Raw genomic sequence first — 16,128 nt, 5'->3', positions numbered from 1 at the left:
AGTTTTTCGACATCTTCCTCTGATCCCATTGCTTTACTGATCGCATCTAAAATAGATGTCAGTTCATTATGAGGTAAGTTCCCTCGTAATACGGTTTGCTCGGCAGTGGTTCCATCTGGAAAAAAGCCATTTCTTTAACTTAGGTGCCTAATTTGTGTCTCTAGTCTATTAAATTAACGAAGACCGGAAACTAAAAAAGATTGACCAACCTCAATTTTAAACTTTTGTGCCGAGTTTATACGCATTGAACATAATCTCTACTGGAAAGTAAAGTTAATACTTGTTGAGCTGTATCCGAAGATAACGGTCGATCATAGCAGATCATTGTAACGTTACGTTACGGAAACAACAAAGTAGCAGACGCAAATGTTTTACTCTCTTAACTTGACCTCTCCGCGTAAACTTTTTTCATTGATTGGAATAGGTTCGTACTTACTTTTCCGGTTGACATCTTCACACGAAGGCACTAGGCGCAGCAAAAATTTAAGACAACACACCTTGAAATGATCTTTATTCTTTAACTGACCGTTCTAGAACGTTCTTTAGAACAGGTGTTCGTACCTGTCAGGCCGGAACACCTGCGTCGCGGCGCGTTGCGTCATTCTTAAGGCTAACGTTACACAAACACACATCGCGCTACGCAGCTTTTTAGAGTTTTTTTTTTCATCTCTGTTCTTTATTGAGTATCGAATACATGTGTACATAGATGATAAACAGTTACATCACATTCATCAATTTCTGTCTGTTTGAACAAATCTTTCACTTTATTATTCTGCCAAATTGTCTGAAAAAAAGGCTTTTTAGAGTTTTAGCGAACGAGGAGGACGATTACGAAGTATGTATTCAGTATATTGTTTTGACGAATTAAGTTTTATGCATAAATCCTTAGCTAAATCGATCATTTAAAGTTATTATAGTGCGCACTAAACGCAAGCAACATAAACGTATGTAACGAAACATGCAATTCAGCCTCCAGGCTACGAAAGCCAGTCACCAAACAGCCCCGTCACCACCGGCGTCACCACCATTCAGTCATCATCCTGTAGAAAGGAAATCGGGAAAACGATTAGATTGCAATTGGTCCTGTAGAGTGGTACGTAAAAAACAACAATTGTGTCCATATATGAACCATGAATGAATGCTTGCACGAACCTCTGTTGTGAAATCCAGCATCCACAGCGGCTGCTTTGACACACGGCGGGGTCGGAATGTGTCTGGACCGACGCTCTGAGAAAACAAAGTATGGTTCATAAATTACATGTCAAGGCAAAATTTGGTCATATGTATGTTCATTGCATTGATAAATAGCCGTTAAACAATATACACGCGACTGGTTGATTATAACGTTAAGTAAAATATTTAGCGTCCATGAATCTAGACAAAAATATCCATGCAATTCCTTACCGACAATGGTGTTCCAGCGGTTGGTTTTGCCGCTGCTGTTTCTTTTCCCGCTGCTGTTTCTTTTCCCGCTGCTGTTTCTTTTCCGGAATTCCCGCTGCCGTTTCTTTTCCCGCTGCTGTTTCTTTTCCGGAATTCCCGCTGCTGTTTCTTTTCCCGCTGCTGTTTCTTTTGTAGTCTTTCTTTTCGCTTCTTTTTCATTTCTTCAATCTTCTTCCGCTTTTTCTCTTCGCTATCTTCTTTTTTCTTCATCTTTTCTCTTGCCTCCCGTTCCTTTTTCTCATCTGGTTCCTTTCTCAGACCCTCCACATACGCCTCGTCAAACACGATGGCTCTTGGTTTGACCCTCTTTAGTCTCCGCTGACTGGTGTCTTGGATGGGGGTGAGGAGGTCGGCGACATACAGGCCTTTACGAAAGGGTTTGCATGTGACGATGCTTCTTTGTCGTCGACGCCCTCTCTTGCTTCCTCGCCATCCTGGGACTCATGGCTGTTGAGGGTCAGCCAGCGGTTATCAACCTTCGATTCGTCAACCGGCCAGACACCAATTTTAGCGAAACCGGTTTTGACAACAGCCATTGTCAAGCTTCTTTCCCTTACCACTCTGTAGACTCTGGGGAATACGGATTTGGTCAGGAAAAAGTTTGGCCTAACCAGTCTCATTTCATTGACCACGTTCTCGAACCCGCTCTTCATCCGGTTAAAAGGTCCACCTGGGGCATCCAGCGGTTGTAAGATGTGGCTGGTGTGTGGTGGTAGCCCCATCAGTATGATATCGTTATTTATATCATACCCGCTGTCGCGCCAAATCCTTGAGCTGCCAATTCCCTGAGAGGTCACGTACTGAGGCTGCGCACTACAGTGGAATTATAGCAATCATTTGGCAGCGGAAATTACTATAGCAACAGCTCTTATAGAAACTAGCAGATGTTTTGTTAGTAGCCGATTCGACAATAATGTAAATAAAATAACCTATTTTTTAAACGTTTCTTCCCCAAACTTTAACTGACTATTCCACCATTGAATACTACATAAATTCAGATATTTAATGAAAACCTTTCAAATGAGCCATTTGCCGTCGAGGATTTTATTGAATTGAAAATTAGGACACTCCATACAGACCCTTTAGAAATCTTATGTTAATGATATGCAGCGGTAAATTATGGCAGTCTCTGGACCTGTATGGGCAAACACCGCAGCAGCAACCCAGTCGTAGGTTCGCAATATTAGCTTAATGCCAGCAGAGACGGGCACAAGAGGTAAAAAGGACATATGTTTATGTCATAATTCTCTAGCAGAGCGTGTCAAAATGAGCAAATCAGGGCCACTGTCAGACCAGATCGACACTTCTGGTCACACCAGCAAATATGGCGGAAGGGGCGGAGTCAGCGCCCTCCCGAGTCCAGTACAAGGTACCTACACTATAATAATGAAGGAAAACATATTGTTTTTACTACGTTTCTTCTTCTTCTGTTCCAAACACTAACCTCTGGCCTGGCCAATGGCCTGATTTGTTGATGTCTGTCACCATGGTATCTGGTGTTGGGTTACATAATGTTGCAATTTCATAGTCTGCTCTACTTCTGTCACCATATACTCGTAGTGCGTGTATGTGATTGTGTTTGAGTAAAAATTAACATGGCAGATCATGTCCGAAGGTAAACATTATGCATTTGCTTTGCAAATGTTACTTTTCTAGTTATTCCTATATATAATATGAATGAATGATATGATGTCAATGTTGTAGCCTACATCACGGTTTGATGGAATGATCATTATTTGTAAAAAAAATTACTAAGGTTTTATAAGGGAAGTGATTGGATGAGTGCACAATGAAACTACGTAATGTATGATTTTCTCCGATATGCAGATTGATAACCGTTAACGTTACGGTCATTTTTTTAATGTCGTAATACAAGTTACAAATATCTGCGGTTTTATCTAATCTACCTAGGCTTCTGTGGAAGATGTAAAAACCTTTCGGCAAACCGGTAAACCGCCAGATTTCGGTGACTTGACGGTGAAGACCAGGAAGTCTAGAGTACATACGCTGCAAACGTTTGCCAAGAAGTTTGTCTATGAAAGTAAGTGCTCAACCAATAACATAAAAATTGCAAATTGTTATGTAAACCTATTTATTTATTGGTTTGCCTGCATGTAAGCCTATAAGTCGAATTACATGTAAGTGTATGTATGTTCACAGACTAATGTGGCTGGTTGGTAAAAGATGATTTTTAAACCTGATAAAAATGATTTAATCCAACCCCGTTAAGTATGATTAAAACAAACAGCTCCTTGAACCTATAACCAGCTCAACAATTGTAATTTTTTTTTTCAGACAATACTCTGTACTCCAAACCAAACAGACGTGTGTTGTTCAACAGAGCAAAGGTATGTTTTGAATTATTAGACATAACTTTATTAGATGTCAACTATGCAAGGAACATTGAAACATGCATACCAGGGGTATATAAAGTTTTGACTTTAAGGTCATATTGAAGGGTGCCTGAGGACTTTTTGGAAATACTAGTATAGAAAAAAAACTCTATCTGACATGGTAGACTTTTTGGTCTATTTTTATAATCTATAACATATTTTTTGCCAGGGCCACATTTTGACCGCGAAATTGAACGACAAAGTTCGCAATTTTTACGCGCCATCTACCATCCGGGCTCCCATATATGGAGTGCTCTTCCAAATATGGAGTGCTCTTCCAAATAATGTGCACACACCCCGGCCCCTCTGAAGCGAAAGCACGAGTCCGCTGGGCCACTTGAAGCAAGGAAATTATGTGAACTGTCACAGTGTGTGTGAGCTTCACTTTGCCATTGGGAAAGGAAAAGACAATTTTCCTGATACTTAGAGCGTTTGTAAATACAGTACATCATGTTATTTGTAGACCGCTAAGTAACCAAGTAACTGCAAAGAATTTACGAAAACCTGCCATGCCGGCTAATCAAGTCGGAACACAATTTTCAACTGGAAATATACCACAGAAATCACCAAGAAAAAGGCATGGATTACGCCAACAACTTCCTATAAAAAAACATTTGACTGCCAAAAGGAACGTTTGAGTTTGTTTCGACTGCAAAATGTTTGTAAATATACTACCGGTAGTAACTGTTATATGCAGTTGTAGGAAGAAGATACTAGTACTTGAACAAACATGACACAAGAACTGATTTCCAATCTGCAACGTTCTTTTTTTATTCAAAGAAATACAATACAAACAAACTTCAAGCTATCTTAGAGCGGAATGCATACACAATCTTACTGTAACGACGAACATATCTTTACGGTTTACAGCGGTGGCAGCTTATAACGGATCGTCCATATTTGCAGATAAAACTCCGTACGTAAAAAAAAATCATGTACTGTAAGCACACGTCTACTAGGACAGCATTCAACAGAAATTCACATAATCAACAAAATTATATTCGCTAGTAATCTCATACCACGTACGGGCAGGCTTTTCTCCAGGGCTATCTACTCCGGTAACTTTTCAGTCTTTTTTCCGAGTATGTTGCTGTTTTTCCGTAACATAACAAAGAACTTCGGGGGTAGGCATCAAAAACAAATCCGTAACTCCAGAAAACGCGGACGGTTTTTCTCCAGAAAGGTCTCAGAATAGTCCATGAAAGTCCACCTGCAAAACTACGTAGGGTATAGCCGTTTAAAAGATTGTCTAGCGGCCCAAATGTTGCCGCAAACCGCACAGCGTCCTTCGCGGCATCCACGTCGTCGTCCGCCATTTTGGTTTGGTCACGTGACTCCCCCACGCTTAAAGAATGGGGATGCTTGGGCTGTTCTTTTTACTGGACTTATCCCCGGCCTGTTTTCTAAATCGCGGCTCAGTATGGTAAATACAGCGTGCTGAAGGGTCAATGACCCGCATTTTACCGGAAGTCATCGGGGCCTTTGGAATGCAGACCAGAACCTGGCGATTTCGGCTCTTTTTGGCTCCAAAATGGACATTTATGTAACCCATACAGCATATACAGCATTTTTAGATCAAAACTGTGGCAAAACTGCTAATGAAAAGGGACAAAAAATTGTTTTCTTTTAAACATAAGCTTCTAAACTAAAAACGTACGTCAGGCCGACACGCTGCGCCGCTTTATGTGCTGGGGAGGGCCGCTGGCGTATGGCACTGTTAAAATTTACGAAAAAAATTCATTAAAAATCAACATTTAAAGATAGAAAAAAATCCTGACGTACGTTTTTTGCTATCACTACAGTGCGCCTCTCTACAAAATATGGTCAATGAAAACCAAAGCACTGGCCAGGAAAATTGATTTTTCTAAAAATGGGGCGTGGCTCATAACTCCAGATTACGTCATCGTGACGTCATAAAAATTTGCATAAATTATTGTCTTGCAATAAGGTACTTATATGAAAAAATTCAATGACCAAAAGTAATTCTAACTAGTATTTTTAAGATGTCCCCAAAGTCCTCAGGCACCATTAAACACTACCTTAATTTACGACACGATATCCTGTTTATTTTAGACAGCAAGCCACCTGTAAAGAGATCGCTCACATATTGGTCGAGGCAAGGATATTTGGTCGAGGCTAGCAAAGGTGTGATCCGATTTGTAAGGGGGCTCCTTGCACTCGACAGCCTGAAAAAGCAAGTGCAAGGAGCCCCTTACAAATCGAAAGACACCCAGGCTAGGCCAAAGCGGGACACAGATACTTTGTTATTGATTGTAGTTTATAATAGTAATGAAAGAAATTATCTTTTATATATATATATTACAAGTACGTTTCCATACTTCCAATACTTGCCTAATATTGACAAATTTATCTTTCTTATGCGCTTTGATGATCCTGTATTATACAAACCCATTTCAAATTATATTTTTAACATCACAAAGAAACGAGAAGAAGCCGAACCTCTGTATTAGAGTAGATTTAGAGCTGTTAGTACAACAAACATGTATATTACCTATTTTATCTGTTCACCTGTACTTAGCCCGGTAGGGCATGAAATGAATGTACAATAAAGGTTATTATTATTATTATTTCAGAAGCCGTCAGCTGGGCCTCAGTAATAAAATCTTCAAAAGGTTGCTTTGTAGGCAAAACATGCGTGCTGGGCAAACTGACGTCTCACACAAATCTCACACTGGAAACATCACTTGCCAGTGACATTGTTTATTCAAGTCAAATCTTTAAGTTTTAGCATGGAGTTAAAATCAAAGTTAGTGGCCATGTGGCCATCATTTCTTCTTCAGCCCAAAATGCTAATCCAGATTTTTTTCTACATTATTTTTTCAGAGTGAGAGGGTGTTAGGTGATATCCACGGGAGTGGAACAAATGGCAGCCATATGGGCGAACTCAAACTACCATTTCGTCACGATTCTATTGGCATGGTATCACTGAAGATGTGAAACACTGGGTACGTGTGACGTGTTACTAGAAATGCATTCAATCGTCGGATTTATTAATTCCCTAAGTAAGACGTGCTGCATACATGAGTATGACATAGGCCCAGTTTAGACGAAGAATTTCGCGACAGCGGCGATATTTCCCGCTGTCGGGACGCCGCTGTCGCGACGTCTTTATACACACAAATGTCTTCGCATCGAACATCCGAATGTTCTAACGCGCGAAATCCAAAATGGCGGGGGAGCCGCCAATGTTTTTCCTCGCCGTGTTTCAGATGTTTTTCTTTATGTTAGTCACTCGCGTCTTGTCGAGGCATGTCCAATATGAGGCGACGAGCAAGGGGTGCACGCAGGAGACGCGGTTGAGATACCGGGAGATGTTGCTGACACGGCGCGCAGCAAGAATACACCCTGCTTACCTCCCCGCTGCCATTGCTTTGGCAAAAGGTGGTGATCCTGTCCACCGGAGGATCTGGCGATACGTAAGGAAACCCGCGACCTTTTGGCAGAAATTTGTACAAGGCACACTGTGCGATTTCAAAACAGCATACTGGGTTCACGTACTTACCTTTGGATTACGCATTTAAGAAAATGTTGGAAATGAAAGGCATATACATTCCTCCTCGAGACAGGATCTTCATCTTCCCCAAGTGCTGTTCTTGCATGGCCAACATAGCGTCTGTGATCTCCCTTTTCCCTTTGCTCTTGAAGAAACGTTTTGTTTCGAGAAGGCAGGTTACAGACAATATTTTCTAGAAGATTAGTAGGTAACGAAGTATAAAATGCAATATGATAAACTAGACTAATAATAGATAGATAGTGACTGATGGTCTCCAGGTCACCGCAAAGACAAATTGATTTGAAAACAACAAGGTTCTAGGAACTCATTCGGAAACACCTGGCGGTAGTGACGTAGTGATCAGTTGGTGACGTACGTAGAAAGAAGGTACTAAGAAGATAAGAATTAGGGTTCTATATACGTTAGACATTTGAACTTGAGAAGTTGCATTGTCTTGAAGAATGATTTCTTGAGAACGATGTTAGGGGACATATTTCTCGGTATCTGTGACCTGGGCGTTGTCAGGCGTCATAAAAACGTAGATTCCTAGTGGAACGCCTAATGCGTCAGCAATCATCAAGTGGTTTTCCCAGGGGAAGACAAGTTTGAAACTGTATCGACTAACCTGGAGGTTTTGTTCCCCAACGCGTTTCACAATGATGCGACCCTGTTTACGGAGCTACAGGAGCAGTGTTTGAAGTCAGGAAAACCATGGAGAGGAACACTCATTTCAAGCAAGGAGAAGTGCCGTATTTGCGGAGGAAGATTAGAAGTGGTGGATGCGGAGTTGTTTGGCTCTTCCGTTGTTGAGTCGTCAACCATCCAACTTTGGACACCCGCCACCCTACCCCGCCCTGTGTCCAAAGTTAGATGACGTCACGTCACAAAATCGCCGTCCAGCACATGGTTACCACCCTGCAGCCGCCGTTACTGATATGCATGTGGGTCAAAGTTGACACGGCGGGTCTATGATGCCGGCCGGGGGGAATGGTGCAGCTTCCTTGTGAGAATCGGTGACGACAATGTTGAATCTAGCTATGTTAAAGTGACAACTATAAATGCTTTATTCTTATCTAAGTAGAATGTATTGATTCTTGAGTTAAAGTCTGTTGCTAATTTGCTTCACCCATGCAAAGGCTATTGGTGTCGTCGTCATACTTCTCTCAAGGTTCAAGGGGCCTGAGTGCAAAACTGGGAAACAACACGGCTAACTACGATGTTGGTGTTCATGTAATTAAATGAAGTGCCATCTTTTGTTATAGAATTGCAGGTTTTCTTTTATAGGATATCAACTATTTCCGTAAATTTGGTAGTCTATATTTTACATTCCCGTCTGGCGTCTCCTAATTTGATAGTGGTATCGTCGATAGACCGTTATCTCTGGATGTCTCCACTTCAAGAACAGCGGGCGTTAAGACGTGGAGGCATCATAGTGGGTTCTATAGGTTGCCACATCTACTAAAAAGTTGCTACTGGCTATTGTTTTTGTTGTTCATTGTTGAACTATCTAACTAAAAGAAAGTTATTTAAGATGAATATGTAACATATGGCATAGACATCCAACTTGGTAATGGTTTAGTCCAGCTACGTTTCCCGCCACTATCAAGTCGTGACAGAAACGCCACATCTGCTTAGTCAAGGACGCAGACGTTGACATCAGAATGGTAAGTACCTTTATTTGCTCACTTTAAAAGGAAAAAAATAGAAATGAAAGAATCTGCCACGTGGAAATACAACAATATTAGCTTAGGTCTTTTTACAATCGCGCAATGACATCTCTCTCAACAACCCCCTTGCTCTCAAGAACGGGATCAGTTTTCATAACCCAAACCATGTCATCTACTCAATATAGCATTCGAATTTCAATTGATTTACAGAAAGAAACCATCACACTCCAAACTTTCCATTACGGCGTTGGAGCCAGCCAGTTACTTGGATCTCCCCAGGCACAGTTGAAGATGGAGAGGTGGCACCGGCCTGGAGCCCCCTTCGCTGGTGTCATGACCTACGCCAACATTGACGACAAGTGGGTACGCGTCGGGTGGGTGCAAGAGAAGGACAAAAAAAGGGTCCTGGATGGGTGCGGCGGCAGGCCGGAGCGGCTCCACGTCACACTCTTTGACCTGCTTTACGCATAACTTTTTCAAGTCGACTAGAGATCAAGACGACTTGAGCTAGTCGACTTGAGCGAAAATTTCCCTGTGTAAAGAGAAATAATTCAACTCAAGTCGTCTTTTAATAAAGACGATTTGAGCGATGGTTCCCAGCATCCCTTGCGCGGTGCCGGTAAGTTGTCTGTTACGTCACGCGGTTCTAAACTTTCGGCCAATCAGCGAGCTTCGCGCAACAATCAAGAGATCGGACGTTAAGCGTCACAACTAACAAAGTTCCATTCCGAACTACGACGCAGGAACGAACGGACCTAGCTCTAATTCCCTCGCGATTCATAACGGAATTTTTTTTATAATCGTCGAACGAGAGTCAGAGAGTACTTTTTCAGAATGCCATCCGTACTGTCAAAGGAATTGGACATCGAAAATGTGCGGTACCTGCTGGGAAACGTATACCAGCCCGTAAGTACTTATGTGTTTGTTGCCTGTCACGTGTAGCTTCGCTTTCCGATCGAGAAATGCCATTGTGTAATTAGAAGTCTCTGTATCCACAATCAAGGTCCTTCCGTCAAAATGTAGACGCATTGAAACATGCAACAGTAGATCACAGTACTGAAACATGCAATCGTAGATGAAACTGTTCGTTGCAGTAGAACTATGCATTGCTTGTTTCACTCTATAAACCCTGTCGTTTGCCGATTTGCCGACTTTCGGTTCACTTGCTGGCTTAATTAAGGGTTCAGAGCTGTTCTAGAACGTCCTGGGTTGTGCGCATCACTCCAAATTAGAACCACTAGGTGCTAATAGGCGCACATCATGAAGTTATTATATGATTTAATGTCGTATAAAACATGTATTTCTGGTTTGTATCACAATGTAAGACAAAGAATGGCGTGTTGACATTTGATTTTGGAAAATGTAGGACATTACGTCTTCCATGGTTTATATATGATTACAAAAGAGAAGTCCAACCCTTCAGACATAGTTTTGGACGTAGCTATAGTTTTAGACAACTACATATTTTTCATTATGTAGATTTTGAAGTTATTTTATACCCTGTTTAAATGTTGTAATCAGCAATTAGCCTTCGGGCAGGATGATGTGCAATAAACTTCGCATTACAAAACGCCGATAATTATGATTAGATTTGATGCTGAAGTGGTTGTATTTACTCTTCACAGGCAGGGAGAAAATGCCGCACTTGCAAAAAAAATCTGAACATCTACGACGTAAGTGTGACTCCTATTAGTCCTGCAGAACTGTTTATGTTCTGCAGGACATGTTTATGTTACGACAATGACACTGAGATCGTCACAGGACGAAAAGGAGGGAGTACGTATCGGTCATGATCTAGTTTTAGCAAAAGATGAAGCATTTGCATTGAATAGCCAGTCATCATAAATACGTAAACAGATCGGGAACATAAATATATAGAGAGAGTGAGATAGATAGATAGATAGATGGATAGATAGATAGATATTTTTCTTGGTCTTTATAATGGCATTGTTTACTTTAAACCTATTTACTGATGTTCGACGAACTGAGAGTCAGGCACCTCCATCCAGGACGAGGTGGACAGATTCACGGCTTTGACTGGTCTTGTTTAATATACTCCTTTTCGTATAAATGCAAGTTTCAAGTCACCCTTTATTTGTGTTGTTCCCGTTAAATGAACAAAATACATTTCTACCCTGTCTTATGTGTGTTTCTTTTTACAGGCCATGGATATCCCTGGAGATCAGGGGTCGCAAACTGTGTATAGGAAAATGAGGAAAGTGGAGAAGTGGCGGCCCCAGATCAGCGTGGGCGGGTAGCACACACTCGTCCTGGTAGAGCCTCCTGTATCCATGTGGCTTGAAAAAAAAATGCTTGAAGTGAACAATTTGTGACTTTTTAATGTGTGAAAATACATTCAGACATAACGTAGAGTAAGTCGCTATGAGCGAAGTATCAACAACAAAAAAAATGAATACATACATTGTATCGGTACCGGTATCCCTGGACGTTGCCATATGTATTCATTGCATGTAACGTTACTTGTAACATACAAATAATGGAAATTCACAAAGCAACTACATTGAAAGTCACATTTTTCAATAGACACGACACAATCCAAAAACGCATCGAAATGATCTTAAGGTAAGGTAATGTTGCTACATTTCTCACATCCGTCTAACGCCTTGTGGCCAGCGCGAATATCCAATTACAACGAACCGCGCCCAAACTCTTGCGTTTTCTATTAGTTGCTAGGAAAGTTGCTCTATTTGCCATGCATTACAGCGATTGAGACATAGACATGTAAAGTACTATTATGATAATATTATAATGAGCAGGTATGTAAGTCTATTTTCTAAGTCATCATTTGTGCCAAAAAAAAAAAACGCCGGGGGCAAAATTATATCCTAAGGTTTGCGTGAACGTTGGTTAGTTATACAGGCCAAATTACAGCCATTTTTAACGGAAAGGCAAATGCCATAGAATCACGCAAAGGACAAGACGATTCAGATAAAGGGAACAAACAGTTCAAGACAGAGAAAATACACGTAAAAAGAAAGAAATTTCTGATGAAAAGTATGTGAAATTCATCTGCATGTGAGACTATCTAGGTGACAGCGCTGTATGAGATCGTGGAAGGCCAAAGATAGTACGGTGGGGGGTAGTACGATGGTACGAAATCGACACTGTTCAATATAACAAAGTGGACACTCACAATAACATTTCATCCCACTATCTGCAATATGAAATATAAAGCATGAATTGATAGAGTAATATAAAGACTGGAGTAAGCGATATACATGATAGATCCCATTTTGTATCCCAAAACAACGAGCAAAGACGACAGAATCATTCATAACATACCCACCCCACATTATGTGCCAGCTTAACTGGTAATGAATTCCATCGACAGACGAAGTGCTCTTGTTAAATCAATCCGCATTTTAATCAACATAATCTAGCCAGCGTGTAAAGTCAAAATAAAATCGAAAATCTGAGCCTACCGATACTCAGCGTAGAAAAGAAAAGTTTTTTAGTGCAAAATTTGCTTGTACTAAAATTACATAAATCGTTGATCGTTGAGTACTATTTTCTGTGGGCGCATGGAAACTGTCTGCAGGTGGTAGTGATCAACACCACAGCCACGGCCAGCGTCGCGCGGCTTGTAGGCGTATCTGGTTACAATAAAGCGCGCCAAAAAAACGACGTTTTCTATTGCCTGCTCATGAACGTATCTAACCTCGTTGAGAAAACGCATCCATTTTCTTTGGAAGTTTGTGATAGTGCAGCTCTGAGTTGTGGGTATTATTTTGTGCTGCAATGGGTCCTGACATGCCGTCATTTTGTCCTAATTGTGTTTCGTAGCCACGTCTGCAACTGTTTTCTTTTGTGTGAGCATAGTATGGTATCCGGGACCTGAGACCAGGACCTAAATAGACGTTTGCAAATTACAAATGCATACAATAAGGGCAAGAGGTATTCTATTGCAAATGTAAAGGAAGGGCCTACCTCCTGACAAACTGCAGGCCTTCATGAAAAATTAACAACATTCCACAAGAGTGTGGGGGTGTTCTGTTTCGACTGGTACAATAAGGAAGACTCACTGTTTGTGTGGAAGTCTTAGCCATTCCAATATGGATGAAATCGCTATTCTTGGATAGTACAAGGCAATTTTGAGTTGATAATCAGTCAATGTGTAGAAATATCCTAGTGTCTGATTCAGGATCAATCCTTTCAAGCAATCCTCTCTCCTCTGATACTTCACCATTCTTGACAACAAACGCATTGTTGTGTGGAAAATAACCACAGACATTAACTTTCTTAGTTTCTTCCTTTGCATACTATTGTGCAATCTTCAAGAAGAAATGTTACCAGGTACGTCACCAAAGAGTTTCTGTGTGTACCTGATACGTCACCAAAGAGTTTCTATTTTGTCGAAAAACATCTTGCTTATTCCTGGGCATCTCCCCATCATAGGTAGAACAGAGCATCGCACCAGCAGAAACTTGACTATGCTAATGCGTTGGGGATGCACTCCTTGCAAGACTATAGCCATCTGGCACACTATCCTATCCTATCCTATTACATTATTCCTTGTCCTCTTGAAATATGCGTTTCACAATCTAGCTTCTCCACTTGAAAGTACGAGGAATTCCTTAATGCGGCCTATGACCCTCTCAACATGAATACGTGCATCGGCTACTTGCTTTGTTTGAATGGTGACAATGTGCTTAAATGACAGTTGTGATTTCCCCTTACGGAGGAACGGTGGGATCACAAGCACAAATTTACTCCCTTCTCAGCGAACAAATTAGTAAATATTAGACCCCCTGTCAGACATACAGATATCCTTTGCTGCAAACTTATCTACAATTGCTGACCTTTCTACCAATTTCTTGTCAGACATTGACCTACTGATTCACTGATTCTGACACAAAAGACACTGTGTACATGCCAACAACTTTGTAGGAACACTTTATATGTACTGTATATCTGTGAATTTGTTCAGTGCTTGCTATCTTTATTAATTGAACAAGTATAACAAGTGAGCAAAAGTTCATTAAGTGGGGATGGGGTTTTGTGCGCGTGAAAAATTTGCGCGCGCGTGAAAAATCTGCGCGTGAAAATATGCAAATTAGGCAATTCCCAGGGGGTCTTGGACATTTTTGGGAATCTTAATTTTATCTTTATCTTCCACGCGCAAATTTTAACCTTTTTTGCGCGTGAAAACTTCACATTTGAACAAGTCCCATGGGATTTGCACATCCATCCTTAATTTCATCTTTTCTCAAGCATATTCTTCCACGCGCAAATTTTAAACTTTTTTGCGCGTGAAAACTTCACGCTTTTGAACAAGTTTCTCAAGCATATTCTTCCACGCGCAAATTTTAACCTTTTTTGCGCGTGAAAACTTTACATTTGATCAAGTCCCTTGGGATTTGCACTTCATCTTTTCTCAAGCATATTTGTCCATTCTATATGGAATGTCTGCATGTGAAGCATCTGCATGTGAAAAAATATATATAGCTTATTCTCACTCATTAAAAAGTATGCAGAAAGTACAACACAATACACAAAGAACTCTTTTTGTGTAATTTATTGCCCTTTATTCATCTTAATGTAACATTTTGTCCTTTCCTTAGCTGATGAGGACAAATACAGTAAACAGAGAAGACATCCATGTCAACATGTTAACATCAATGTTACTTTGAAACACTTGAAGTGTAGTGAAGTCTTTAAATCATTCTGTCAATGTACAAACCTCTTGTAGACTGACTACTTTCACCAATAACTCAAGCTCAGCTGAGCTTGTAATGTGAATGTCCTTCACTTAATCAAGTTATAGTCTTACATATAGTAAAAATATTGCTATTTCTCATGATTCATCAAGTCATATCAAGTCATTTCTACTGTAATCAGCTATTGGATATACTCTATACTAAGTTGAAATCACTATAGTAACGGTCCGTAAGTTCAAATAATATGCAATTATTTACAGCCTGCAGAGTACACAAAAGTATGTTCAGTTTTAATAGTGATAAAATAGCTTACAAGACACAAGGTTGACATTATACTGTGGATACATTGTACAGATTGTGCATCACAAGCAAAAATAAAGATACTTATTTTGTTTGAAAGGTTAGATATAAATCACAATGATGAACAGGATGACAAAGTAATTTGTAAATCTGTCACCTAACTACCTACTTCACGTCAGCTAAATTATAGATATTAATAATAATAATATACATATATGGCTACATAATATGTGACATGAAGTAACCTAAAATCCCATCAACTTGCAATGATGATTGGAGGTGAAAAAAGATCTCGAATTTTGTTTAAGACTAAGAGGCCATGGGAATGCCCCTGTCCTTTAACTTCTCAACATCTCCAGGGTAAAGTTTACATGAGTCAGAAGCACAATACACTTCTTGTGGTGGACAAGTCAAATCACTCATCTGGGGCTTAACTGAAATACAATTGAATTTTGCACAAAAGAAAAATTTTCTTTGTACAACATTGTGTTGGGGAGTGATCCACAGTGCATTCACAGAAATATAAAGCATAGATTTAATCATTGATGATTTCCGACACCCTACACATGTAGCTTTACTGTCTTTTTCAAGCCTCCCAGCCGTCCACCTAACAGGAGTAAAAGGTCTGTTTTTCTGTAAGCAACAAACAGAGCCTCCTGCTCAACAGGTTCCAGCTGGACTCTCTGATTCTGAGGTTTACTCTGTCCTTCCCCCTCCCCCTACTTTCTATTCTCAGAATGTTGATCATTTGTTTTTGTATTGTTTATTAACATGACTCAACATCTTTTGTAAGTTCACTTTTTGTTTAGTCCTATCTGCCAGGTAATGAAATCATCTGCATTTAATTTAAAAACATGCTCATATAACCATAGTATGTGCTTGCAAAGTTGCTTGCCATTATATTTTTTAAAGTAAGGGACAGGAACAGTTTGGGGTTCGGCTAATTACTGTATCATATAGACCGTTCGTTACTTTATTGAAAATTTTGTACTTAAGTTCTGACACCTCAACAATAAGATTGCTAATAGATATGTTGTTAGCATTTTGTTTAACCCTCTGGACTGTCTCTTTGTGCAGTTTGCTAGGACATTTTCTATAGTTGTATGGACGCTTTTCTTTTGCTTTTCCAGAAT

At 40.3% G+C, this 16,128-nt stretch overlaps 1 protein-coding gene and 1 long non-coding RNA gene across 2 annotated transcripts; one reads left to right on the top strand and one right to left on the bottom strand.

Annotated features, from left to right (window-relative positions):
- Positions 1-1,028: 1,028 nt before the first annotated feature.
- LOC109463613 (protein PXR1-like) lies at positions 1,029-5,152 on the bottom strand. The gene is made up of 5 exons (XM_019760465.1): positions 5,117-5,152; positions 2,001-2,013; positions 1,405-1,808; positions 1,153-1,227; positions 1,029-1,040 (listed from the first exon to the last, which is right to left on the bottom strand). Exons 1-5 carry the CDS (start codon positions 5,150-5,152, stop codon positions 1,029-1,031), a joined length of 540 nt encoding a protein of 179 aa, XP_019616024.1.
- Positions 5,153-9,720: 4,568 nt separating this feature from the next.
- Positions 9,721-11,461, top strand: LOC109463637. Its single transcript, XR_002139834.1, has 3 exons — positions 9,721-9,923; positions 10,643-10,690; positions 11,180-11,461. It is a non-coding gene; the product is annotated as an uncharacterized LOC109463637 (long non-coding RNA).
- Positions 11,462-16,128: the final 4,667 nt, after the last annotated feature.

The sequence above is a fragment of the Branchiostoma belcheri genome, unplaced genomic scaffold, assembly GCF_001625305.1.
Source record: "Branchiostoma belcheri isolate BF01 breed outbred unplaced genomic scaffold, Haploidv18h27 scaffold129, whole genome shotgun sequence".
NCBI lineage: Eukaryota > Metazoa > Chordata > Leptocardii > Amphioxiformes > Branchiostomatidae > Branchiostoma > Branchiostoma belcheri.
Note: the sequence above shows the minus strand (reverse complement) of the source record. Positions and strands in the feature narration are given on the sequence as shown.

Excerpts from the sequence above, each read along its gene's own strand:
- LOC109463613 (XM_019760465.1), bottom strand. The coding sequence starts at position 5,152 with ATGGCGGACGACGACGTGGATGCCGCGAAGGACGCT. Across the intron at positions 1,228-1,404 it reads CCGCTGGAACACCATTGTCG|AGCGTCGGTCCAGACACATT; the intron begins GTAAGGAATTGC and ends TTGTTTTCTCAG.